The sequence below is a fragment of the Myodes glareolus genome, chromosome 9, assembly GCF_982192425.1.
Source record: "Myodes glareolus chromosome 9, mMyoGla1.1, whole genome shotgun sequence".
In the NCBI taxonomy this organism is placed as follows: domain Eukaryota; kingdom Metazoa; phylum Chordata; class Mammalia; order Rodentia; family Cricetidae; genus Myodes; species Myodes glareolus.
Window position 1 is genome coordinate 54,418,740 of NC_142034.1, and position 27,205 is coordinate 54,445,944.

The following is a 27,205-nucleotide window of genomic DNA, read 5'->3' on the forward strand; positions in this document are numbered from 1 at the left end:
GAGAGGGTACCCAGCTCTGGTTCTATCTGTTATGTTAGGTGCTGGGAAAAAGTGCCCAACCTTTTTCAGGAAACTCAAGATCTGAGGGGAAATAACAAGAGAGGTTGCCATAATGACGGGATTGGATGGCTAAGGTAAAGAACAGGATGGGCAAATAGCTACAAACACTTGCATCTTAACATCCAGGAGGCCGTTGTAGAGGATCACAAACTGACCAGCCTCAACTACATGTCTTTAAAAAAAAAATGCAGCCGGGCAGTGGTGGCACACACCTTTAATTCCAGCACTCCGGAGGCAGAGGCAGCTGGACCTCTGTGAGTTCAAGGCCAGCCTGGTCTACAGAGTAAGTTTCAAGACAGGCTCCAAAATTACAGAGAAACCCTGTCTCAAAAAACCCCAAAAAATAAAATGCTAGACATGGTGCACACTGTCACCCCAGTATTTGAGAGGAAGAGACAGAAGGATCCTGATTTCAAGGTCACTCTTGGCTCTGTGGAGGCCAGGATCAGAAGCTGTGTCGGTGCTGTTACCTTAGAAGGAACAGGAACTGATGAAGCAGATGCTGATGGACTAGAGAGCCGGTGAGGCTGGCTAGAAGAGACGTCTGCAAGAGAAGCTTTGCCCTGCCAAGGCCTGGGCTAAGGTCGGAGAGCCAGCTCTGCGCCCAGCTACTTGAGTATCATCTTGGCACATTGTGAGGAAAAGCCTCAGCATCATTGTGACCCGGTCACTCTCAGGGTCAGGCTGGCAGGCCAGTGGGCACTAGGGTTAGTAGGTTGGGGTCCTAAGGGCCCTGGTGGCCCTAGGGACCGCCATGGCCATGGCTGAGCGGCCGCGGCCTGAGTGGGCCTCATATCAAAACCCCAACAGCAACAACTGCCAGGACATGGGAAACTCCATCCTCCTGCTCCTGGGTCTCATCATCTGTATCAACATTGGCATCAATCTGGTGACCCTGGTCAGGGGTGAAGGGTGTGGATGGAGGTGGATGGGAGGCAGGCCTGGTTATAAGAACCTACTCGTGGTCACCATGTCCTCCTCTACCTAGCTCTGGAGCCGTCTCCGCATCATCTTACACCGAATGTTCCATATCATTTGTGAGAAAGGTAAGAATGGCTAGGGCTTGGGGCCTCTGAGAAGCAGAAACCAGGCTTCTCTCCTACCTGACCCTAAGCTGCTCCTTATGACTGAAGGGCAGCTTCTCTCTCAAAGTCCCACCCTCCCTCTCTGTAGAAGCCAGCCTCTCCAACAGCCTCACCTTTCCCCAATTCACAGAAACTACTAAATTATCCTCACCTGGGAGGCAGGCCCAGCCCTCAAGGAAGCAGACCTACCCTGAAGTCCATCTTCGATGTACGATGGACCCTGTGAAAATGACCATGACCCCCCCACCAACTCGTCGTCACCGCCGTAGGGCCTCTACATCTCGCCGCGCCCACCGCCCAGCACCTTGGGTCCCTGACGCTGACGATGAGAAGCCTCCGCATCAGCACCAGGAAATCTGCTCCCACCACTGGGATGGTCCTAAGGACTGGGAAGGTTTCCAATCCGTGCAGGAGATCTGGGATCCTTGGACTCAGGATGGTCTAGAACAATCTCCCCAGACCATCCGCTTCCAGTCACCAGTAGAGGGAAGGCCTCTCAAAACAGAGATCCGGTCAGAGCAGGGCCTAGAGGCCTATGTGTATACTGTGAACCCCCCACCTCCCAACCCAGAGGCGCTGAGCCATAAAAACAATGGGGTGGGGCCGGGGATAGGTGCCGAGGATGAGCAAGGACAGTGCCAGCCTGCCTCACCACCCTTCCTGGGTCCAGCAAACATCCCCGAGATACCCCAGCGCCGTTCTTCAGGTCGAATAGTGTATGATGCCCGAGATGTGAGGCGCCGGCTCCGAGAACTGACCCGGGAGGTGGAGGCTTTGTCTCACTGTTACCCCTTGGTTTCTGGATCCAGCACAGCTGAGGGGACAAGCCAAGATTGGGTGTATCGTTCCCTGAAGGGACGATGACTGGGGAAAAAAAATAAAAAGGAAAGAAGAGGTGGTTTATGGTGGTCTGAGGGGCGGGTCTTCACAGTGCCCAGAATCCCTGGTTGCTAAGACAATGACCTCCCTTGAAATAGCCTAGAGAGTCCTGGGAACCCTTGTCAACTTCTTGCCTTCATAGGCTCTATCCTGAGCCCTTCTCAAGGGCCTTCTTGACTCGAAGGCTCCCAACTGGCCTCTACCCTGTTTTCTTTAGTGTTCAGAGAAGCCACCAAATCTAGTCAGATCCTAAGGCAATCCTGATCTAGAGAAAAGGCCTCAGATCCCATGGCCCTAGCTCAGAGGTCTAGGCTGCCCAGGTTTAGGCTACAGATCCAGCAGAAGCAGGGCTCCCTCCAATGCTCTAGTTTCCTTGGGCAAGGGAGGGTCTCTAGGCTCTTACAACCTCCCAGGCAGAACCTGAAGTTCCTGCAACCCTTGAGAATAGATTTAGAAGCAGGAGGTAAAATGACAGGGATACTCTCAAGAGACGCCATCTCATATCTCAGCCTTCTGTGGTTTTATGCCTCTCCATGTCACAAAGTAAAAATGGAGGCTCGAGCCACCAAGTAACCTGCTTGTGGCCACAGATACTTAGGGCTTTCTACCTCACCTTCCCCATTCCTGCTGGTGGATAAATTCCCACTGCCTATGAATCAGCCTACATTTTACCATGTGGCCACTTCTGAATATTCCATCCACTGGACCAAAGAGAAAATGAACCCTGCCCTGTTCCCAGATGGCTGAGATTCTCCTATGCATGGGAACACACAATCTTGGGAGCAAGAAACCACGCGAGCCCAGGCTGAAGGGGCTGGACATCACCTTTCATGCCAGATGGACTCCTAGAATGTTAGCATATTTTCTGTGAGTCACCCTATTTTTCTGTTTGCATCCATCTGGAGCTACTGAAGTTCAGTGGTAGTACAAGGCTGTAATCCCGGTTCTCAGGAGGCTGAGGCAGGAAGATGACTGCAAGTTCAAAGCTAGACAGGTTTATATACCGAGGTGTAGGCTGGATGGGGCTACAATAGCAAGACGCCATATCAGCAAAACAAAAACTCCAAGCAAAATGTTATTGATTATTTCCAGTTAATTTTATTCTGTGGGGACACAGTAAGCATGTGCTGTGTATTCGGAGACTATAGAAAACACCTTTCCTCCATTTCTGCTGAACAGTTTGCTGTATAAGACATTCTTGGCAGGTGGAAGCAGGAGTATCAGGGAGTTCAAGAATGTCCTTAACTACGTAGTTTGCCAAGGTCACTCTGGCTTACTTGCGACCCTGTCAGAACAACACAGAAAATGACTTGCTGGCGGGGTGTTGCTCATGCACGCCTGTAATCCCAGCACTCTGGAGGCAAAGGCAGGATGTTTCTTACAAGTTCAAGGCCAGTTAGATCTTGAGTTCCAGGCCAGGGAGGATTACATAAGATCTTATTTTATCTTTTTGAGACAGGGTCCTTGGCTGGCCTGGAAGTCACTGGGTTGGTCATGGTTAGTCTTGAACCTAAAGAATCTGCCCTGTCTCTGCCTCTGAAGTGCTAGAGTGCTATGGTTAATGACATGTGCCATCCATACCTGGCCCTCTTTTTTTTTTTTTAAACTTTTATTTTTTTAATTAGATGTCTATATGAGGGCAGATTTATGCACTTGAGTGCAGTTGCCAATGTAGTACAGAAGAGGGCGTTCGATTCTCTGGAACCAAAGTTCTAAGTAATTGTGAGCCACCCAACCTGGGTAGTGGGAACTGAATTTGGGTCCTCTGCAAGAGCAGTATGCCCTCTGAACTGCTGAACCATCTCTGTATCTCTTGCTAGATTTTATCACTAAAACAAACAAAAACCCCACACTTGCAGTCAGGGTGCTACTTTCATAGATAAATGACTGTTAACCTAGTTTACATGAAAGACTCCGCTCCTTATATCAACAGTTATGTCTATTTTATACTTTGTTAACTTTGTGAACTGTTTGTTTTTCTAGCACTGAATAAACATGTTTGGAAGTACACGGAAGTACTTCACTAAGGTGTGTGTGTGTGTAGTTGAGATGGCATCTCTAGCTCCAGGACAGCCTGGAACTAGACTTTGCCTCAGCCACTCCAGCAGCCAGGACTGACAGCCCTCTCAACCCAGGCATGAACTGTGACATATCAACAGGCTACATCTGCTGGCATGCCTCAGAGGAGCAATGGACTCTTTTATGGATATTTGACTGTCTCATGACTGTAGCTACCATACTTTCTGATCAGAAACCAGATCCAGGGTGAAGAGTGGAGGCGGAGAAGACTGACCTCAAGTGTATCAGGGTCATGTTCTATCAGACAGAGGGCAAGGATAAGTCAGATCAATGAATAAAAGAGCTTCTGTCTCTCCATTATGACTCTAACCTGCCTCATTATGACCTGGCTCCCTCTCCCAGATAGTAAGCATCTCTCGGTACTGGCATGAATACAGTGTGGGTTGGGCTGGGTGGGGGGGGGTGGCCCAGGTGGCCTTTGGACCCCCCCACCATGGAAAACCAGCTGTGGCAGGGCAGGTTGGGGTGCTGCAATCAATACCAAGAAAGCTCCGAGGATGCTGAGGATATCCTATTCCTGCTGCTGGGTCTCATCATTCTTGTCAACATCAGCATCAACGTGACAACTGTGGTCAGTGATTACTGGGGCTCACCCATAGGGATGAAGAAAGCTTGCTTCGCTCGCAGGAATGAGTGGGATTGTTGGGAATGGAGACAGTATTAGAAAGCTGGTCTTCATTCCCATCTCCCACCCACCATCCCCAGGTGTGGCATGGGCTCCAGAATGCCTTAGACAAGATAATCTGTTGGATGTGTCAGAGAAGTAAGTATGTAGACCACGGTGAGACACACACACACAGACACACATGAATCCTAAAAAATCAGGACCAAGTGTTCTTAACCCTGAACTTTTTGGCTCTTGTCTGTAGCAGATGAAGTCCAGGCTACCGAATGTCCCCCCACAGAAGGCCCAGCCAAAGTCCAGGACGTTCACATCCATTGTATCCTGGACCCTGTACAAGTGAAGATGGCACAACCCACACACTGCTCCTCTTCCTCCTACCACTATCTCCGTCAGCGCTATAGCAGCAGGCGCCGCCGCAGGCGCTGCCGCAGCCGTCACCAGCAGGGCAGCCACAACCGCTACCCACAGGGCCGCCACAGTCACCAGCAGAGGTTTCCAAACAACAGGCAGCTCGCCCATGGCTACCCACCCTTCCGTAAACAACCTCAAAGCCACAAGACGTCACAGCCGAGGCCACTGCCCTTTTTTGACCTGGAAGACCGGGATTCCTTTCCGGAGGATGACCAGTCCTGTCCGCATCCCAAACACCCGCACAGGGGCTGGGGAGGTTTTTATAAGCCAATAGGTCGGGCCTCCAATGTGAGACTGTGGGGCCGCCAGGGTGGAATCCTCGCCAGCCTCCCGTTACCCTCTCTCTACCTGTCACCAGAGCTGCGCCGCTTGCCCAAGCGGGTAGAAGCCAAGTCAGAACTGAGGCTACAGGCTTTCGGTCCCCGTTACTCACAGTCCCGGATTTGGGGTAATGTGGAAGCTGAGCAGTGGGCCTCACCACCACCTGCCCGCCGGCTGCTTCCTAGTCCCTCCTGGGTCACTGTGGGCTACAGCCCTTTCTCTTCAGGGGGCCACATACCGCCTGATGCCTGGGATCAGCGGCGGCGTGGGGTAGAAGGCTCTGAGGCACCACTGACCTTTGCATGCAGGAACCCCAGGCCAGAGGCCCAGGGGTACCGGGAGCACAACTCCCCACAGGGCCACCGGCAGAACCTCCCTAGCTATACTCACAGTCAACCCACCTACAACCCACCCCAGTCCGTAGGACACATGGGTTACAGTTCCAGGGACTCTCATGAGATCCGCAAGCGGGCAGCTGACTGGACTGAGGTTTTCCCCTCGAGGCATCCTCTGACCACTTCCACCTCCCTCACGGTATTGGGCGAGGCTTCATACCAAAGGGCTCCAGCTGCCAGCTCGGGATTGATGATCCCTCAGTCCTCCCAGCCCTTGCCTGAAGTCCAGGCTTCCGATCCAACCCCACCTCCAACCACCTTTGTTCCGCTCAGTCGGAATCCAGGTGGCAATGCCAGCTACCAGGTGTATGACAGCCTGGAGCTGAAGAGGCAGGTGCAGGAAAGCAGAGGACGGGCCAGCTCACTGCCACCACCTTCCACCTCAGCTTCAAGGCCCTCTCTGCACAGAAGTCGGACAGGGAAACTTAGCTGACCGGCAGGTGAATGTGGGCCGCGGAGCAGGGCATGGAGAAAGGAATAAAGAGGAGTCCAGAAGCCCTTGTTTGTGGTTTGGAAATAGCCCCTCTCTCATCCGCTGGGGATTCCTGTTAAGAGAAGCCAGTCTCCCCTTGGCGTGACGCTCCTGTAGCTCAGGGGGCCATAATCCTGTCAGTAGCCCCCTCTTGGTCCTGTCTGAAAAGTCTTAAGCTGCAAACTGTGAAGCCCAGGTCTTCAAAACTCCCACTCGGTTTTCGGTCTTCCTCTTCTCAAAAGACACTGACTCAGTTCTGCTCAAGGAACTGGGACTCACGCCGGGCGGTGGTGGTGCACGCCTTTAACCCCAGCACTCAGGAGGCAGAGGCAGGCAGATCTCTGTGAGTTCGAGGCCAGCCTGGTCTACAAGGGCAAGTTCCAGGACAGGCTCCAAAGCTACAGAGAAACCCTGTCTCAAAAAAACCCAAAACCAAAACCAAAAAAACAAAGAAACAAAACAACAACAACAACAATAATAATAATAATAAAGGATAGTAGAATGCAAGAAACTGGGACTGGGTGGCTCTTTGGTTGAGTACTTGACAGCAAGAAACTGGGACCGGGCCTTGGCAAAGGTGGCTCTTTGGTTGAGTACTTGACGCTTTTGCAGAGGACCTGGATTCAGAGTCCAGCACCCATGTGTGACAACCATTTGTAATTCCAGTTCTGGGGACCTGAAGTCCTCTTCTGACCTCCATGGATGCCAGGCAAATGTGACATATACAATCAAAACACTCATATACATAAAATAAAATTGGGGGGAGGGAAGGGAGAAAAAGAAACTGAAGTCAGACATCTGGCAGATAAAAGCTGGACTGGAGAGATGGTTCAGTGGTTTAAGAGTTGTGACTGCTCTTCCAGAGGACCTGGGAATTCTCAGCACTCACATGGCAGCTCATAACTGTCTAACTCCTGTTCCAGGGGATCTGACACCCTCACACCGACATACATGCAGGCAAAACACCAAAACACTGATGTACACCAAATAAAAAAATAAAAATAAAATAAAATTAAAAAAGCTTGAGGCCAGCGCAGGAAGAGACCAGGGCTCTAGATTCAGCCAGAGCTCCCCAGTCTTGAGCAACCGAGGGCTGAGACTCTGAGTTTTCTACTGCAGGAGTGACGACCTGAGGCCTGCTGGAGCTGAGGGAATCAGCTCGACGTGGGGGGAGAGTTGATAAAACGGAGGGGTGCTGGCTTGCCTCTAGGTTTAGGTTGCTAGGCCCTGGTTACTAGGGAGCTTCATCCTGGACCCTTCTCTTCCACCATCCCATTGTGATCCCAATCACCTGCTCCATTATGATGTAGGCCTTCTCCCCTCCCCACTAAGGAAGTCGGCTTCCTAGTATGTAGGGGCCATGGGGCCCAGGTAGTCCTAGGACCCCAGGTCATGGGTGAACAAGTCTACCACAGAGCCCAACCATGCTCTGGCACCAACCTCAGGAGATGCCAGGATTTAGGAGATTCAATTCTGCTGATTCTGGGCAGCTTCATCTTGCTCAACGTGGGAATCAATGTGGTGACTCTGGTCAGGGAAGGGTCTGGGCATCAGGGTGGAGGGGGCAGGGTCTGGGCATCAGGTGGAGAGAGCGGGGTCTGGGCATCAGGTGGAGGGGCAGGGTCTGGGCATCAGGGTGGAGGGGACAGGGTCTGGGCATCAGGTGGAGGGGCAGGGTCTGGGCATCAGGTGGAGGGGCAGGGTCTGGGCATCAGGTGGAGGGGGCAGAGTCTGGGCAGCAGGTAGAGGGACAGGGTCTGGGCATCAGGTGGAGGGGGCAGGGTCTGGGCAGCAGGGTGGAGGGAGCAGGGTCTGGGCAGCAGGTGGAAGGGGCTTTGGGCTTCCTTTGCTTGTTTGTTTTGAGACAAAATGTCACTAAGTGATAAGGATTAAGGTCTCCTTGCCTCAGTCTCCTGAGGGCTGTCATTACAGGCATGTGATACCATGCTTAGCCTGAGATCTGGTGTGTTCAAGGGGCTAAAGTGGGAGGGCTGTTAGGATACAGTCAGACAAATGTCAGCCTTCGGGGCTTGCCTCACGTCTGGGCTCTCCTTCCTCTGCTTCCCTCAGCTCTGGAAGCATCTGAAGAACTCACTGCGCATTCTTTTCCATCACTTTTTCCCCAAAGGTGAGTGGGTGCCTGCGTGGTCTCCCGGGTATGTGGCTTGTCGCCTTTGCCCCAGTCGCAGTTCCCACCTGGGCACCTGTCTTTCCCTGCAGACAAACTACCCGCTGGTCTGAGCAGCCGCACCGTGTACATGCGCTGCATCGCGGACTCCAAGAACCTGTACTCGAGGATGTCTTCCCGATTTCACCGCCCCGGCTTCCTCCTGGGGCATCTCAGTCACTTTGACTCCTGGATACCAGACACAAATGACGAGAACGTTTCTAGGTGCTGCTGGATGCCCCCCAAATGTGGTCATGGCAGAGCTCCTACAGAGGCTTCGTGGGAACTGTGGAAAGAGGAACTGATGGGAGCTGGGGAAGCCCCTCAGGCCACAGTCATGAAGACTCAGGCGTCTTTATTTTTCAGGCCAGAGGTTTCTCCCCAGATTCCAAAGATATGCCGGCTGAACACGAACATGGTTCCACCTTCCTCACCCCAGAACAAGACTAAGCCAGATGACAGTCCACCCCACGCTCTGGCCCAGGCTCTAACCTCTTCCTCAACCAACTCTCAACACCTCCCCTCCACTCAGTCCCAGACTCAGCCTTCAGAACCCACTCAGTTAAGGGCACAGGGCCTTGACTATACCTCAGCCCAAACCCCACCAGCCCACGTGCCAGATTTTACCTCAGCTCCTATCCCAGCCCTCAGTGAAGGCCCAATACCAGCCAAGGATTTACCCCCAACCCCCACCCTGTCCTATCCCCCAGTCCAGGCCCCAACCCACAGTCAAACCCATACCTTCGATCAGGCCCAGTCTCAGAGCCAGCCCGCTCTCACACTCCAGGGGCCAGCCCACAACCCTGAGCAAACCTCAGCCCACACATCCCCTCAACTCCCAATCCAGGCTCCTGCACATACTTCCTTCCAATCCCAAGGCCACGACCCAGTCCAAATCCTAGCACACACCTTGACCCACCCCCACGCTGACAAACCTGAGCAAACATCTCTAGCCTCAGCGCATGGGCCATCCCATTCCCTACTTCCCTCGTGTGCCCACACCCCAGTGCCTAGCCCAACCTCTGCCCCGGCCCCTTGTGGCCGGGCCCCTGTCCCAGCCTGTGCCCCACCTCCTGCTCTAGCACTGTCCATGACTCTGACAACTACCCACGCCTCTGCTCAAGTCCCTGTCACCACCTCTACCCCTACCCTACCTCCCGTTCCTTCTAGGCTGACTTCCTTTTACCCCCACCTCTCTACTGGCCATACGGTTTATGATGCTCGCCAAGTCAAGCAGAACGTCTCCTGTAAGCACAGCTCCCAAAACTCGAGGTGTCTCAGGAAGAACTTGAACATCTTCTCCAGGCCCCAAGAAGTGAAGGGTCTGGTAAATTCTGGCATTGCTGAACAAGCACAAAAGCAGCCTGGGGAAGACAGTGCTGGGCCTCCCGCCGGCTCTATACTTGGTTATGTGGAGTTGGGGAACATGGAATGGAAGCTCTCAGATAATGCCAAAGATAAGTTCTCCCAGCCCAAGACCTTCCCTTTCTGCAGCTTTCATCCTTGCTGTTCTGAGAGCCAAGACAGAGACTCCCAGGCGCCAGTCTACCCCAAGTTCCTGGTCTACACACAGGATGCCACTCCTTCTAAACCTTGCTTTCATTCTCCAAGCACTGCTCAGTACAAACTGTCCCCCACCCCGCCATGTACTCTTGCTCTGCCCCTTGTTTCTCCCAGAACCTTTGTGGTTCCTCAATTTACCCTACAGAAGCCCTCCAACTTAGCACAAACCCCTACCTTTCTCTCAACCTCCAAGTCTCCTCAGGCTGTCACCTCTGCTCACTTCTCTATCCCTCCTCAGTTCTCCACTATTTTTCAAACCTTAGCCCAACCCCTAAACTCTGAGAATCAAAACTTTAACAAAGACTTTGGCCTTCAAACAACCCCATCCCTTGTCAACGATTCTGGAGTTCCCAGGAACCCAAGCCTTACCCAAGATCCAGGACTCCAGAAGAACCCAAGCCTTACCCAAGTTCTAGGATTCCAAAATAACTCAAACCTTGCCCCAAATCCAGAACACCAGAAGAACCCAGGCCTTGCCTCAAATCCAGGAATCCAGAACAACCCAGGTCTTTCCCTAAATTCAGGACTCCAGAAGAACCCAGACCTTTTCCTAAATCCAAGAATCCAGAAGAACCTAGTCTTTGCCCAAAATGCAGAACACCAGAACCCAGACCTTGCCCCAAATCCATGCCTCCACAAGAACTCAGATTACTACAAACTTCCAGGCTGTGTTCAAGAGTCTTACCTCTGCATGAATCCAAGCATTTCCCAAGACGCTTGCCTTCAAAAGAATCTAGCTGTCACTCAAGATTCCGGCCTAAGGAGTTCAGATGCTGGTGTTCTTAGGAACTTAGATTTCCTGCAGCCTTCCAACCTCCACAGGAATATAATATTCAATCATACATCTGGTCAGAGGACTTTGAGCTTTACGCAAGACTCTGTCATCTACAGGAATGTTGCATTAAACCAAGACACTGTAACCAACAAAAATAAAGGTGTCTCCCTAGTAACCGACCAGAAGAGGCCAGACCCCCTTCAAGATTCTGGAGGTAACAATGGTTTAGGAAATGTACAATATCCAGGAGTCTGCAGGAATGTAAGCCTGATTCAAGACACTAGACCACAGAAGATCCCGAGTCATACCCAAGACCCTGAAATTGATAAAAACTCTGGACTTACCCAAGAATCTAGTTCCCCCAAGAGCCCAGGTCTTGTCCAAACCTCTTGCCTCCATAAGAGCTCGGGTCTTACACAAGACTCAGGAGACTACAAGATCCTTACCCAAGATCCTGGAATCTACAGAGTCCCAGTTCTAAACCAAGACACTGACTCCCACAACACTCTCGGCCTAATCAATGTCACCACAGCAGCAAAACGATCAGACCTTAACCAAGTTGTTGGCATCTACAGTTCAGAACACGACCAAGGTACTAACCTTCAGGAGTACCCAGCAATTGATCAAGATTCTGGCTGTCAGCAAGACCCAGTACTTGGCCAAGGCTCTGACTTCAAGACTCCAGGCCTTATCCAGAAAGCTGGCCTCTGTAAGGACTCAGGCCTTATCCCAGACTCTGGCCTCAACAAAAAAACAAGCTTTGCTCCAGGTACTGATTCTGCCCAAGTCTTAGGCCCATTTCAAACACTAAAACAGACATCTTCCCTAGTGAAATCCCTTGTAGATAAGGTGACTTCTCAGAAGGACAATACAGAACAGCATGTGTCCTGCACTTCTGTCCCAGTCAACCAAAGCTCCTGCCCTTCCAAGGACCAAGTGCTCTCCCCTGACCTGAAAACGTTTGCAGAGGTACCTGTCCTGATTGAGCTACAGCCTCCCTCCCAACAGTTAGACAGCCAAGACTGGGTATACCACACTGTAGACACAGCTGTTTCGACCTGCCAGAAGTATCGCCAGATGTCTGTACCTCCCCAATTCAGCCGGAAGTCCCATTGCTCTGGACCAGGCACCAGGACAGGTCATGTGGTCTTTGATGCCTGCCAGAAACAGTAACTAACAGGGAAAAGTGTGAAGCTCTGTCTCCCAGGTGCCCTCGTCCAGAAGTACCCAAAGACTCAGAGGCGACCCAGAAGGAATGGGGATATCAAAATGTGATGAGGACCTTGGACAAAGAGGGGGCAAATATGCATCAGAAATAAAGAGGCAAGAAAAGCATTCTGTGGTTGTTTGAGGCTCTCCATCCCAGGGCTACCACTTACATCGGCTGTCCTCATCTTAAAGAGACACAGAGCGCGTGCCTCTTCTTCCTCCACAGCTCCATAATCAAACCCGTTATCTTCCAGGCTCAAGAGCTGTGTGTCAGGAACAAACATACTAGCCACTATCCAAATGTAACTGTTAGGATGTCAATTAAAATGTAAAATTCTCACCAAGCGTTGTGTTGCACACCTGTAATCCCTACACTTGGTGGATGGAGGTAGGAGGTTTAGGAGTTCAAAGAAACCCGCAGCTATATAATGAGTTCAAGATCAACATGGCTTACTTGAAATCCTGTCTCAAAAAATTAAAAAAAAATTAAAAAAGAAAGATTCTGAGAGGACTGGAGAGACAGTCATCTGTTGAGAGCACACATTGCCCTTCTACAGGACTCGATTTCAATTCCCAGCATTCACCTGGTGGTGCACAGTAGACTGTAACTCCAGTTCCAGGGTCTCAATGCCATCTCATCTTCTGGTCTCTGTGAGCACTGCACACATGGTACACAGATATATATGCAGACAATTGCCCACACATAAAAAATTAAATTTAAGCTGGGCATAGCGGTGAATGCCTTTAATCCCAGCCCTCAGGAAGCAGAGGCAGGTACATCTCTGTGAGTTCAAGACCAGCTTGGTCTACACGGCTACATGGACTCAGTCTCAAAATAAAATAAAATAAAAAAAAGAGCTGGGTAGGGAGTGCATGCCTGTAAGATCAGAATGCAGGAGACCGAGGCAAGGTTATTTTCAGGTTGAGCCCACGCAGAACTATATAGCAAGAGCCTGTGGCAAAACACAAAAACAATTCCCATTCTCTTTCAGTGTCTACATTTTTAAGTTCTGACAGCTACAGACTCAAGATGTTTTTATCATAGAATTTTTTTAAATTATTTTATTTTATTGGTGTTTTAGCCTATATATCGGTGTGAGGTTCCTGGATCCTGGTGTTACAGTTGTGAGCCGCCATGTGGGTGCTTGGAATTGAATCGGTCTTCTAGAAGAGCAGTTAGTGCTCTTAACCACTGAGTCAACTCTCCAGCCCCAGAAAAAAATAAAATTAAGACAGGCTTTTGCTATATAGCCCAGGCTAGCTATGAACTCAGTCTATAGGCTATGCTGGCCTCACAACCATGGACCTGCAACCCATGTAGCCTTAGCGTCATGAGTGCTGAATTATAGGCATGCACCACCACTATGCCTGGCTTTTTTACAGGAGGAGGGAGGTACTGTCTTGTCTCTCTGTCTCCGTTTCTCTCTCTCTCTCTCTCTCTCTCTTTCACACACACACACACACACACACACACGCACGCACGCACGCACACACACACACACTGTAGCTTGGGCTATCCTGATTCTCACTGTGTTGTGTAACTTGCCTCTTGACAAGGGTACATAGGAGACAGGGTTTCACAATTTCCCCTGCCAGTTACTGTTTCTGGCAGAAATCAAAGGCCACATGACCTATCTGGGTGCCTGGTCCAGGCCAGCGGAGCTTCCAATTGGTTTTGGGAGGCAAAGACATCTGGTGACACTTCTGACTCGCTGATGGCAATACTTCTGACTCACTGATGGCGATACTTCTGACTCGCTGAAGGGACTGTCCCTATAAGTACAGGTTGGCCTCAGATTGGAGGCAAACCTCTCCTGCCTCAACTTTCTGAGCATTAGAATTATGGATATGAGCCACCTCATATGGATATGAAGGGGTCATAAGATCATCATTTTTTTTTTCTTTAAAGACTGGACATGGCGATGTGTGTAACATCAGAACTTGGAAGGTAGAGGCAGGAGAGTTAGGAGTTCAAGGTCAATCACCCCTACATAGTAAATTAAAGGATAACCTGACCTTCATGAGACCCTGTCTCAATAAAAAGGAATGGGGTCTGATGAGAGGACTCAGAGGGTCAAGGCACTTGTTGCTAAGCCTGATGTGAGTTTGAACCCTGGGTAGAAAGAAATAATCAATTACTATAAGAGGTCCTTTGAGCTCTTCATGCGGTTGTGCCATGGTATATCAATGTGCATATGCACAAACACACAAAATAAAAATGTAATTAGGAAAAAAAAGGAAACAAGCTGCAGTGGAGGCACACGCTTTAATCTCAGCACAGGCGGATCTCTGTGAGTTCGAGGCCAGCTTGGGCTACAGAGTGAGTGCCAGGACAGCCAGGACTACACAGAGAAGCCCTGTCTCCAAAAAGAAGAAAACAAGGAGAAAAAGAAGAGAAGAAGGAAGGAAGGAAGAAGAAAAGAAGGAAGCAAGAGAAAGAAAGAGGGAGCTGACCAGATGGCTGAGTGGGCAAAGCAGTCAAGTCTGATGATTTGAGTTTGATCCCTGGGGTATTCATGCTGGAAGGAGAGGACCAATTTCCACAAGTTGTCTTTTGACCTCCACACACACTTGAGCATGTTCACACATGCACACATATACACACAGGCATGCACACATACACATGAGAAAGTTTAAAAATAAAAAATAAAATTCTATTTTATTAGAAAGTAATGCTTTAGAGTTCTCTTTAAAGAACATTTCTTTTCATTCATTCCCAATATTTTCATTTATTTACTTTTTGAGACAGGATTTTTCTATGTAGCCCTGGCTGTCCTGGAACTCACTCTATATACCAAGATAGCTTCGAACTCCAATATCCACCTGCTTCTGCCTCCTGAGTGTTGGGACTAAAGGAGTGTGGCACCAAATACTTGCTATTCCCAATATCTTCAAGGGTTTCAGAAAACCCAGGGAACTTTGTTGGTTTTTAGAGTGAGTCAGAAAGAGATATACAAATGCCCTTTGTCTGGTACCCCCAAACTGTGAGTCCAGCCTTCAGGGGTTGGAGAGAAGGCTCAGCAAATAAGATTACTAGCTACTCTTGCAGAGGACCCATGTTCAGTTCTCAGCACCCACACAGTGGCTCACAATCACCTATAAATCCAGTTCCAGGGGATCCAATTCTCTCTTCTGATTTCTGAAGGTACCAGGCAAGCACATGGTACCCAGATATACATGTAGGCAAAAACACTCATACATGAAGCTTGAAAAGATGGCTCAGCAGTTAACTCAGGTTCAATTCCTAATGCTTACATGGTGGCTAACCACTATCTGTAACTCCAGTTCCGTGGGGTCTGAGGCCATCTTCTGGCTCCAAGAGCTCCAGTCATACACATGGTACACACAGATACACATGCAGGGAAAACAACCACACACAAAAATAAACTGGAAAAAAAAAACAACAACAAAAAACGAAAACAAAACCAGTCTTGACTCCTCTTGATCTGGCCCCTAGGGGTCATAGTCAGACATATAAACCCGTGTCCCTTCATCTTTCAGCTTCCCTCATGGTGGCTGAAGGGGAAGGGCATCTCATTGACAGTGACTTGAAACCTCTTAAGTCTGGGCTTCCCAGGTAAGCTCTGGTTCCAGGAATTTTGCTTTGTTTTGTTGAGACAGAGTTTCTCTGTGTAACAGTCCTGGCTGTCCTGGAACTCACTATGCAGACCAGGCTGGCCTCGAACTCACTGAGATCCACCTGCCTCTGCCTCCAAGGGCTTAGACTAAAGGCCTGTGCCACCACCTCCCGACCTCCAGGAGTTTCTTTACAGACTCCCTCCTACCCCAGCTTTGGGGTGGTGTTTCACTGTCGACTAGGTTCACCTGGAACTCATGCTGCATCGCAGCTGAGTCTCTAGCTCATGGTAGTCCTCCTGCCTCAGCTGCCTCCTGTCTCAGTGCTGGGATTAAAAATTTGAGCCACCACACGTCATTATCCTCTAACTTTTCAAGACATCCCAGTCAACAGTCAGAAGTCCCGGCCTGGGGAGGGGTGGTCTGGTCTGCGAGCCTACTGCATGTTTACTGGTTTACTGCCTGTCCCATTATCACACTCCCAGCCCCATCCTCCGTGTGTGCTACATTCTGATCCCGTATTCTGGTCTCTGGGAGCATAGGTTACTGAAAGTAATTTCCTGCCCTAGTTTTTGTGGCCTGAGCTACCGTTGCTGGGAGTTTCCTTTTGGACTTCAATTTCAGTCCTAATAGCTTCTATGTCCATGTAGCCTCAGGTTCCCATGTGTTCTCCCTGCCATGATTCTGCCTGTCTGGTGTGGGCATTGTTGGTTACAGTCCCCCACCAGGATTCAGATGTCCACTTCTGCAACATCTTGTATGTTCCCTGCCTTAGTATTAGTATTGATTCAAGGAAGATGTCTTCCCACCAATCCATAGAGCCATTTTTCAAGCTGTCTCATTCAGCTCTGACCCTGAATGAGTCATATGCATTATTATTATTATTATTTTATTATTTTATTAATTTTATTATTTTTAGACAAGGTCTCACCATGTAGCCCTGGCTGTCTTGGAATCCTCTAAGCAACCAGACTGGTCTTGAACTTACAGAGATCCACCAGCCTCTGTGTCCGAAGTGTGTATTAAAGGTGTGTATCACCTTGCTCAGTTTTTTCTTTTTTAAAAATAGAGTCTAGCTGGGTAGCAGTGGCGCACTCCTTTAACCCCAGCACTCGGAGGCAAAGGCAGGCAGAGTTCTGTGAGCTCGAGGCCAGTCTGGTCTACACAGTTTCAGGCCAGCCACAGCTACACAGTGAGGCCCTGCCTCAAGTGACTAAACAAAACTAAACTAAAATGAAGTCAGAATTTCTTTAAAAGAGCTTCACCTAAGAGCCCACGCAGCCTCACAAATGGGATGAAGAGTATGCTCGTCATTATTGTTTCCTATTCAGATTCAACCAAGTATCCCTCGCCTCCAATTCCAGGGAGTGTTTATGTAGGATTGATTAGACAGAACAATATACTGTCCCAAAACAACTTCCAGCTGGGTGTGTAGTGGCATGAGCCTGTAAATCCAGCACCAAGGAACCTGAAGTAGGAAATTTGCTAGGAGTTCAGGGTCAGCCTGGACTGCATAGTGACTCTAGGCCGTCTTGGGCTACATAACAAGACTTTTTATAAAAAGTAAAAAAGAAAAAAAAAAAAAGAAAAGGAAAGGAAAAAGACGAGCATGTAAACAGGGATCCCTTTCCATCCGAGCTGCAATGCTTACTAAGCATGGTGCTGTACGACTTTAATCCCGGAATTTAGAAGACAAGGCAGGCTGAGTTCTATGAGTTGCCTGCTCTACCTAGCACGTTCCAAGCCATCCAGAACTACACAGTGAAACCCAGTCTCAAAAATAAATTATTAAATTAAATAAAATTGAAGGGGAGGTTAGAAGAAACTACAGTTTCCAGTAGGCACTACTCTAGCACGGTGGAAAGGGTGTGTAGGGACGGCTCCAACGCACCAGTATTGCGGGGAAACAAACTACAACTCCCAGGGTAGCAACATGCCAGCAGGGTGAAAGGCGTGACTGAACTCTCACAGGAGGCGGGACCAGTCCAGAACCTCCCAGACAGCTTCCAGAAAAGGGCGTGGACATGTGGCCATCAGGAAGTTACCTGTAGAATCTTCTATGGTGCTTTCTGTTCACAACATTTTGAACTACCCCTTCATCGGAGAGCCGTGGAGCACTAAGCCTCTTCTGAAAAACAGGTAAAGGGAGGTGGAGAAAGGGTGGTGGCAAAGACTGGCTATTGCATTCCCCAGGAGGGTCCAAATAGCCATTTTTTACCTGCTGAGTCAGGTGAACCGATTCACCACCGGGCCGCCACCCGCATCTAAGAAAAGGACGAAGGAGGTAGTCATCTGCTCTTCGTGAAGACGAAACACGGAACACTTCATCTGCAGGACCCACTTGTGGACTGTCTGGGGCCTTTGCTCCACCTCAGAAGGCAGGGAAAACTGGAGAACGTTTGGGCAGCAAAAGAAAGGCCGGCCAGGGCTAACTCCGATCTGTTCGCTCTAGCCCCAAACGATAGAGAACCATGGCTTCCACCGTCTGGGGCAGTGCCCCCTGGTGGGGCCCGCCACCCCCAGCCCCAGCCCGGCCGCTCACGGACATCGACTTCTGCTCTGGCGCCCAGCTGCAGGAGCTCACCCAATTGATTCAGGAGCTGGGTGTTCAGGAGAGCTGGAGTGAAGGGCCCAAGCCTGGAGCTGATCTTCTCCGAGCCAAGGATTTTGTCTTCTCTCTGCTCGGTAAGTAATTCTCAACTGTAGGAATTTGCAAACCCCAACCTCACCATTCCCCACCCCGGCCTTGGACCATGATACCTTTACGATCGCTTTTCTTCCTTTAGGTCTAGTTCACCGCCAGGACCCTCGTTTTCCACCCCAGGCAGAACTCTTGTTGCTTCGCGGTGGGATTCGCGAAGGCTCCCTAGATTTAGGGCATACCCCCTTAGGTCCCTACGCCCGGGGACCTCATTATGATACCGGCTTTACACTCCTTGTGCCTGTGTTTTCTCTGGATGGCGCTGGGCCTGAGCTGCTACTGGATCTGGAATCCTGTTATGCGTGGCTCCGCCTTCCAGAGCTGATGTACGGAATTTCGGTCCGGGAGTCCTGGCAGGATTGCCTAGGACCCCCAGTCCCAGAAGAACGTGATTTGACTCACCAAACCCATAGCGAAGAGAATCCCACGGAGCAGGAAAGCTCTGTAGAGCAGTCACATGACCATGTCCCTGAGCCTGAGCCGCACATATCTGTGGAAAAATCTAGTAACCTTTCAGGGTCCCAATCGCCTTACAATGACATTAATCTTGAAACTCCTGAACCATTGCAAACACTGAGTAGTGACTCCTTGGAAGCCGACGAAAGGCCAGTCCCAAAGCCGTCGGAGGCTCCGAAGGCATGGCCCACATTGTGCCCTACCCAAGTGGCTGCATGGTTCTTCGTTAAACTGACTGAGGTCGCTGAGTCCCTGATCCCGGTCCCGGGCGCCCCGCGGTTAGTTCACGCTGCTCGCCACGCGGGTGTCACCACGGTCCTCCTGGCAACTCCGGAGCCCCCACGCCACCTCCTGCTCTTCGACCTGATCCCGGTGGTGACTGTGACTGGCTGGCCTGACAGGGCTCGTAGCCACTCGTGGGCGGGTCCACTGGCCTCTGAGTCGGCTTCTTTCTACCTAGTGCCAGGCAGCCTCCCGGAGCAGCAGGGCACCCCTGGATGGCAGCTGTGCTTCGCCCGCCAGGAGCTGGCGCTCAAAGCGCGCATCCCCGCGCCGCTGCTTCAAGCACACGCGGCGGCCCAGGCGCTGCTGCGCCCGCTGGTGGCGGGGACCCGGGCCGCCGCGCCCTACCTCCTGCGGACCTTGCTCTACTGGGCGTGCGAGCGGCTCCCGGCGCTCTACCTGGCGCGGCCGGAAAATGCCGGCGCTTGTTGCCTTGGGCTACTGGATGAGCTGAGCCGAGTGCTCGAGGCCGGGACGCTGCCTCATTATTTTTTGAGCGGCCGAAAGCTCTCTGCTGGAGATGGCTCCGCTGCCCTGCGCGGGGCATTGGCCCAGCTCCGCGGAGACCCTGCACAGGCCTTGCGTGAGGCGGTGGAGGAAGCCAAGGCTGCCCGCAAAGGGGGCGGTTTAGCGGGCATAGGGGGCGGAACCCATTAAAGATTCCACTCTGCCGGACTGCGAGGTGTTTCCTTTGGCGAAAGGGTCGTGGAGGGTCTGCTCCTCCTTCGCAGACAGTCTGTGTCTTGGGTCCAAAGCTTCCTTCCTAAAAAGTCTCCCCCAGTGTTTTGCCCTGCCTGAGGCCCAAGTTCTTTAAATCTGGCCGGCACCCCTCCTATCCCGGTGCTGCTTCCGAGCTGTTTCTCTGTCGGAGTCTTTCAGAGTCAGCAGCGGACAGGAGGAATAGCAAAATGCGGGAACTGGCTTTTGGAAATCTGGTTCTGATTAATTTGTCTTACACCAAAGCAGGGAGATATGAAGGCCGGATTACAGACCAGACTGGGTGGCACAACTACCCCCGTTTCTCCACCGCGCCCCTACCCCCACTTTTCTCATCCATTTCTGTCCTCACTTCCATCCCAGGCGATAGGGTCGCTTTCCATTGCCTCACTGTCGGCCATTCCGTCTAGGGCCCCCCGCCCCCCAACCTCGCCGCATCAGGCTTCCTTGTCTCGTCTCCTCTGAACCCCGAGACTTGCAGGCCTTGCCTGGACTCCGCCTGCCTCTGAAACCGTCCCCACTCACAGCTTCCAAGGAACCCCAGGGTTCCGCCCGCCCAGCTTCGCCTCCCTCTTTCCCAGCGTCTCCGCCCCCTGCCCCGCCCCCGGACCGGCTCGCAGAGGAGGGGAGCTTCTGTCGCCGCCGCCGCCTCAGCTTCCCACAGCCGCCGCTGCTGCTGCTGCCACCGCCGCTCCGCCTGGTCCAACCTCCAGGCCCAGTGCTCTGACTTTGCCGAACCGGGGCCCTCTGCAGAGACATCTTCACTTCTTTCTGGGGGTCCGGGACACCTAGGCCGGCGTTGGGGGGAACCTCCGCTTGCGGGTGACAGGGAGGGAGGAGCCTGGAGTCCGAGCCCGCGGCACCCGTCGCCCGGATCAACAGGACAGGACAGGTTGAGGGGCGTCGGGGAAAGGAAGGGGTGCTATAGTAATCCCCAGGGAGGACGAGGAAACCCTGTCGCAGGAAGCTCTGATGCGCTATGACTTATTAAGGCCTGTTTACGTTTGAGGAGTGGTGGCAACGTGGGTACACTCCTCTCTTGGGGGCCTTGTTAGATTGGAGAGTGTGTGAGCTAAGCAGTGCCAGTTGTTCCTCGGGAAATTGAAAAGGGCCACCAGAAGACAAAAAAAGCGACTGATGCCCCTTGTTTCGGGGGTGACAGAGGGCCCTCCAGACAACCACCTGGTGTATGCACTTGGAAAGGCTGGTTTGGAGGTGACTTCAAAAGGAGTGGAGGGTGACAAAGTGAGGAAATGGTCTCAGCAGCTGGAACCCCAGGTCGTGGAACCCCGTGAAGAAAAGTATTATTCAGCCAGAGGATCTGGGAACCCCTTCTCCCCGACAGCTGAGACAGCCTGGGTATTGAGACATATTTGGGGGGATGTTTGAAGAAAGTGGGAGAGACACTCCATTTAGAGTATAGCAAAGGAAAAAACATCAGGGCTGGGTTCCTCTCTGACATTGACAGCAGCCCAGGGTGAGCTAATGTCCCCAAAGCTAAAGACCCACACCCTTCAGGTTACAAGAGTAGGCTGGGCAGGAGCGGCCCCAAAATAGGGTGGAAAGAACTCTGAGGATATTGAGAACACATCTTGAAAATTTAGGAGGGTCTTGACTTTGGGATAGAGGAACTGGGACAGAGGCCAGAGAGGAGGGAAGGGGAGAGCTTTCGTTAGGGGTCATAATTCATGGGTGAGGTCAGCTGAGGAGTGCATAGGCTGTTGGAGCCGCTGGAGCTAGTGCCGGGCCCAAGGGTGGGAGCTGGTGGTTTGCGAGGGAGGTAAGGGGGTCTGCGGGCTTATCCTTAGGTCCTGTGGGTGGGGCGGTGGGTTGGGTCCAGAGCATGCCCTGGTGAGAGGGCTCCTCTAGGGGAGCCCAGGGTGCTCCGGGAGCTTGCTGGTTTGGGGGTGTCTCCTCCCGGAGCGCTATGGCGGCGTTGGCCAGTAGCCTGATCCGACAGAAGCGGGAGGTCCGCGAGCCCGGGAGCAGCCGGCCGGTGTCGGCGCAGCGGCGCGTGTGTCCCCGCGGCACCAAGTCTCTTTGCCAGAAGCAGCTCCTCATCCTGCTGTCCAAGGTGCGACTGTGCGGGGGGCGGCCCACGAGACAGGACCGCGGCCCAGGTGAGTGTGGCTAGGGCGGGGTCTCCGGGCCAGAAGTCCTTCTGCTGAGACCAGGGACCCTGGAGAATCCAGCCGATGATGAGGGGGTGGGTGTTCCAAAAGTAAAAGAGGTGGGCCAGATCGGCAAAATCTACGGGACTATGCTTCAGTTTCCTTCCTCTTTGTCCGTAATGCCGAGTCTCCTTGCTTTCGAGGGCAAAGGGAAGGTTTTGGGGGGCCAAGTCTAAAGATCCAAGCTTCTCGGCTCCTGTCTGTCCCCCTTCAACACAGGACTCCCCACCCCCACGGCTCTTCGCCTACGTGCAGGTTCTCGCGATTCTTTCTATCCGAAGCGGAGGGACCTAGGGGGTTCTGGACGCTTGGGTCACCCCGAGGGTTTCTGCAGCCCTGGCTGCCCCGCCCCCGCTCCGGTTCTCCCGCCCCTCCACGCTTGGGCTCTGTTCCTCCTGGTCGAGCTCTCCTGGCCAGGAGCCAATCTCTCTAGCTCTCCCCCGGGTGTCCTTGCAGCTACCTCGTCAGTCAGCCCCCTCCGTACGCCCTCCTTCTGTGACCTGCGCTTCGAGAAGGGTGCTGAGCACCCCCTCCCATTACTCCCGGGCGACCCGATGCTACAAGCTCCAGGGACCCTCTGCTAGTAGGAACTCACACACAGTTCAGGCTGAAGACCTGCACAGAGACTTGGGGGCTCGTACCACTTACAAGCGGGAACAGGGAAGTCGGCAGAGAGCAAGTCGTGGGAAAGGAGAGGTGTAGGGGTTGGTTTGTGATTCCCGTCCAGGTCCGACAGTTAGGGAGTCCTCTGGTCTCTCTCCAGGCCTCTGCCGGTTCCCCTAGGGGTAGCCCCTTGCGCCCTCCTCCCCCACCACCAACGGTAGGTAGTGGTACAGTCCGCAGCCCACCCTCTGAGTGGGACCCAGCCCCCACGTGATGCAGCTCGCTTCTCCCTCTCTGTCCCCTCTTCCTTGGTATGGTATGAATGTTCCCCATCCCAGGCCAGTTACCTGGCTGAAGGGTAGAGTCTCAACCTCGGGGAAACTGGACCCTCGTGAGCCTGCCGACTGACTGACGGACAGACAGACAGACAAACAGATGGGTCAGTGTCAGACAGGCCGGCGCTGAGCCAAAACAAGGCCCGCGCCAAGCAAGCGGCAGCTGCAGCAGCAGGTGCTGAGTCAGCGTCCATCAAGCCCAGTCCCACCCCTACTTCTGAGGGGGAGCCCCTTCCCTGTGGTCACCTTGCTGCTCACCCCGACATTTGCAAACACATTGCCCTGCGTCTCTAGCACTGTCCGTCGCCTTCTCTGTCTCTCTCCTCTACCTCCTCTCCGCCCCCTCCCCCAACTCCGGTGAGGAGAAGGAATTAAGCCATTTAAATAAATTTCAATAAATTAAGCTGACGCTCCTGATTAGAGAAAGCGGAAAGGACCCACACCCCAGCTTCCTCAGGAATTGAAGAGGGGTGGAAGGAAACTTGCTTGAAGGGTAAGAGAGCTGCCCCCCCCCCCCCGGAACCGTCTTCTGTGTCTTTCCCCTTCCTTCTAGCCTGTGAGCCCGCCAAGTGTAGGAATGTTTCTGGGAACAAAGATGTCATTTTCAAAGATGAATGTCTCTCTCTCCAGAGCCTCAGCTCAAAGGCATCGTCACCAAACTGTTCTGCCGCCAGGGTTTCTACCTCCAGGCGAATCCCGATGGGAGCATCCAGGGCACCCCAGAGGACACCAGCTCCTTCAGTGAGAGGGGAAGCCAGCTGCAGGGTGGGAAGTGGGGAGCAGGGGACAGGAGGTGACAATCCTGTCTCCTCTTCAGGCTTTGTTGTCTTCAGTCTGTGCTCTTGAACCCCAAGGGGAGAGTGGAGCTGGTGTGGGGAGGGTTCTCAGATGGGAGCGAGGCGCTTGGGTCTGATATCTGCTCTCTACTCCCCAGCCCACTTCAATTTGATTCCCGTGGGGCTCCGTGTGGTCACCATCCAGAGTGCCAAGCTGGGCCACTACATGGCCATGAATGCCGAGGGGCTATTGTACAGCTCGGTAAGACAATGAGACTGAGTGATCTAGGGACACCCTCAGCATGACCATCCTTTGCTACAGACAGGACTTGTACCCAGGACTCTGTCCTTCCTGTTTTGGTTGACTCACTGCCTGTTCCAAAAGTGGTCCTGGAGAATGCATCCGGTCTCTACCTGCACCGCCCACCCTCAAGTACCCCAGGCTCTTTGGCCGGCTGACTCTTTCAGAAGGGCCCCACTTCTCAGCCTGTCACCTAGAAACCTCATCTTTCCTCTGGATAGGAAGTAGTAAGAGACTGGGAACGCAGAGTAGAGATCCTATTTCCAGAGCCCCTATAAATCTAGTTCCTGTCCCTGGGTGGCCTACCAGGCTCTTCCTTATTTTCTCTGTGCTCTGGTTTCTGTGTGGACTCAGTAGTTGCCATCCCTCCTTTTGAAAAAATGTATGGATTATATCTTGACTGCTTCTCCCAAGGGCTCCCTTCTGCCAGTGATATAACTCCCCCCTCCCCCCCCCTGTCTCCCTGTCTCTCTCTGGTGTGTGTGCGTGTATGTGTGTGTGTCTGTCCATGCTTCTTTCTGGATCTTTGTTCCTCAGCCACATTTCACAGCAGAGTGTCGCTTTAAGGAGTGCGTCTTTGAGAATTACTATGTCCTGTACGCCTCTGCTCTGTACCGCCAGCGTCGTTCTGGCCGGGCCTGGTACCTAGGCCTGGACAAGGAGGGCCGGGTCATGAAGGGAAACCGAGTCAAGAAGACCAAGGCAGCTGCCCACTTTGTGCCCAAGCTCCTGGAGGGTGGGTATGGGCTCAAGAAAAGGTGGGTTATGTGGGAGGGTATTGACCTTGACATGAATATTTAGTGTCGCACAGCCCAGGTCATAAATATTAAACAAGATGCTGTAATGATAGGCCAAGGCGGGAAGGCTTTAGCCTTTGGGGATGTGGGGAGCTCTCTTCCTTTGGGTTGGGGATCTCTAAGGATGAGCATAAGGGAAGGGAGGCCTCTCAGAGCTCTGACTCTTCCTGGCTCTCTGTGTACCTAACTCTCCTTCCGTACTTCTCTCTCTCTCTCTCTCTCTCTCTCTCTCTCTCTCTCCCCTTCACAGTGGCCATGTACCGGGAACCTTCTCTCCACAGTGTCCCTGAGACCTCCCCTTCCAGTCCCCCTGCCCCTTGAGATGTATTCCCTGGACTGGAGGCCCCCTGCACTTCTGGTGAGCTGGCCACCGCCACAGCCTGCCTCCTAGCCCTGCTCCAGGCCTTGCTGCTCTCACCCTGTTGCTACAGACATGCCCTAAGCAGCCAGGTCTCACCAGGTGCTGTACCCTGAGGGAGCTTAGAGGCTGGCTGGGACTCCTGGAGCTGCTGAGCTCTTAGATCCTGGGGCCTAAGAGAGCTTCTGAGATGGGGGTGCCTGAAATCATCCTGGCTGATCCACCTATTTCTTTCCACACTAGCTTCTCCCCCCCCCTGCCCCAAAGAACCCCAGTTTTTCCTGAAATGGCCCTGGGGCTTCCAGAACTGACAAAGCAAGGGAATTAGCACTCCTCACCCTGGCGGAGCCAGTTTCCGAAGCCACACACTCCTTTACATTGCCGCAAAGCCATAGCTTTCTAGGTCGGCCACTGGCACTCAGAACTAGTTTCCTCCTCTCTCTGCTCTGCCTTCTGCCTTGGTCTGGACAGGTTCTGACCCAGCTGAACACCCAGCCAGGGCCATTCTGTGTTCTGTATTGGAACCCAGGCATGGATCCTTTAAACTTCTATCCTTGACCTAGATGGAACCCCCTGGTTTAAAAAAAAAAAAAGAGGCTGAATTTGAGCCTCCTAATGTAGCCATTGGCCTTGGAACCAGCCTCCGGCCACACCACATGTAAAACCTTCTTATCCCAGAGACACCCAGTTCTAGAGCACGGTGTTCTAGGCCTTTTTGGAGCCATACTTCCTCCTGACTCTCAGCTCTAGCACATAGACCATGACTCTCAGCCCCCTTTCCAGGATGGAACTTGGGCCTGTATAGACATATTATTGTACTAGAGTAAGTTCTAAACCCACCCTTCTACTTCCTGTAATGATTATTTAAGAATGAGCTATGGATAGAACTGAGCAATGATTCATTAAGAACTAATTAGTTCTGAGCTATGCTTAGTGGCACAAGCCTAATTCAGCCTGGGAGACTGAGTCAGAAGGATTTCGAGTTGGAGACCATCCTGAGCTATAATAGCAAAACCCTGTCTGAAAAACCACGCACGTGCGTGTAAACACACACACACACACATACACAGAGGGTGGGGGAGAGGGAGAGAGAGAGAACACACTTACTAATCAGTACTGAATGGATCAAGAACCACTGTTTGTTTTTCCTAGAGAATTTTCTAAAATCTTCTTCCCTTTAGAATGCTAACCTTACTTTTACGTGTTTTCTAGTTTTAGCATTGCAACTGGGGTTCTGCCAGGGAAACAAGAGCCTAGGGAAAGGTACAGGATTTCTGGCAGACTATACCTGGTTCGTGGTAGGGAAGCCGAGAGGAGGGAAATGGCAGACTTTGACTGCTTTGGGGAGACATCAACACTTAGCTACCTCAGCAGGAATCTCTTACATTTGCCTCTTAAGGCTGAGGTCCTTTGCTTGATATGGTGTGGTGGTTTGTGAGGTGGAGGAAAAAGAATTGGGAATAAAGAGCTAGCCTGGGCTACGTAGGGAGTTCAAGACCAGCCTGGGCTATAGGAGACCCTGTCTCAAACAAAACTGAGATCTGGAGGGATATAACTCTAGAATTAAAAAGGACAGCTAGTGACACACCTTGAACCCCCCACAGCAAGGAGCCCCCCAACTCAGCAATAAGTCCAACTTCTCCCTCCTGCAGGTCAGGCCTAGGAAAGGAGGGTCCTCTTGGGCTCCCAGACCTCATATATCCCCAGAGCTTCTAACTAAATAGAATTTACTTTACCTATAGCTTATAACCTCAGCTGGGTTTTAAGTACCCAAAAAGGACCTGAAGACGGGGAGTCTCTAGTAAAATAGGGGGTGGATACCGAGTCTAGTAGATGTAGGTGGAACGGCTATGGAGGTCCTATGGGAGGGGTTCGTACCCAAAGGCAGGACACTTTTCCTCAGGCCCTTTTATTTCTCGCTTGTTGCAAGAGATGCCCCCCCCTCTGTCACACACACCCCGCTCAGGCTCCGCCCATCTCCTGCTCTACTCTCAGGGGACCGGGTCTTCAAGCTTTCTCTAATTAAAGATGATTTATACAACCAGAGTGTGGTCTGGCATTTGTGAGTGGAGGGGGACCGCAGTTGTTCCG

General features: G+C 52.1%; 5 protein-coding genes and 1 long non-coding RNA gene across 7 annotated transcripts; 5 read left to right on the top strand and 1 right to left on the bottom strand.

Moving 5' to 3' along the window:
* Positions 1–117: 117 nt before the first annotated feature.
* Positions 118–3,117, top strand: Spem1 (spermatid maturation 1). The gene is made up of 3 exons (XM_048448034.3): positions 118–958; positions 1,049–1,106; positions 1,276–3,117. Exons 1-3 carry the CDS (start codon positions 815–817, stop codon positions 2,007–2,009), a joined length of 936 nt encoding a protein of 311 aa, XP_048303991.1. The 5' UTR covers positions 118–814; the 3' UTR covers positions 2,010–3,117.
* LOC146892966 (uncharacterized) lies at positions 3,090–17,976 on the bottom strand. The gene is made up of 3 exons (XR_015003636.2): positions 17,836–17,976; positions 17,663–17,745; positions 3,090–3,309 (listed from the first exon to the last, which is right to left on the bottom strand). It is a non-coding gene; the product is annotated as an uncharacterized LOC146892966 (long non-coding RNA).
* Spem2 (SPEM family member 2) lies at positions 4,490–6,675 on the top strand. Its single transcript, XM_048448422.3, has 3 exons — positions 4,490–4,674; positions 4,809–4,866; positions 4,973–6,675. The coding sequence occupies exons 1-3, from the start codon at positions 4,537–4,539 to the stop codon at positions 6,286–6,288; spliced, it is 1,512 nt and encodes a 503-aa protein (XP_048304379.3). The 5' UTR covers positions 4,490–4,536; the 3' UTR covers positions 6,289–6,675.
* On the top strand, positions 7,720–12,167 carry Spem3 (SPEM family member 3). The gene is given in 4 exon segments (XM_048448420.3): positions 7,720–7,857; positions 8,398–8,455; positions 8,548–11,997; positions 12,000–12,167. Coding segments are annotated over 4 exon segments (3,798 nt in total). The 3' UTR covers positions 12,152–12,167.
* On the top strand, positions 17,615–19,731 carry Tmem102 (transmembrane protein 102). The gene is made up of 2 exons (XM_048448421.3): positions 17,615–18,302; positions 18,404–19,731. Exons 1-2 carry the CDS (start codon positions 18,089–18,091, stop codon positions 19,711–19,713), a joined length of 1,524 nt encoding a protein of 507 aa, XP_048304378.1. The 5' UTR covers positions 17,615–18,088; the 3' UTR covers positions 19,714–19,731.
* Positions 19,732–19,824: 93 nt separating this feature from the next.
* Positions 19,825–27,155, top strand: Fgf11 (fibroblast growth factor 11). Of its 2 annotated transcripts, none has more exons than XM_087910435.1 (5): positions 19,825–21,893; positions 23,513–23,623; positions 23,817–23,920; positions 24,497–24,717; positions 25,007–27,155. In XM_087910435.1, the coding sequence occupies exons 1-5, from the start codon at positions 21,701–21,703 to the stop codon at positions 25,044–25,046; spliced, it is 669 nt and encodes a 222-aa protein (XP_087766561.1). In that variant the 5' UTR covers positions 19,825–21,700; the 3' UTR covers positions 25,047–27,155. The 2 variants fall into 2 exon arrangements, with proteins under 2 accessions (XP_087766561.1, XP_087766560.1); XM_087910434.1 differs by having other exon boundaries at positions 24,497–24,695.
* Positions 27,156–27,205: the final 50 nt, after the last annotated feature.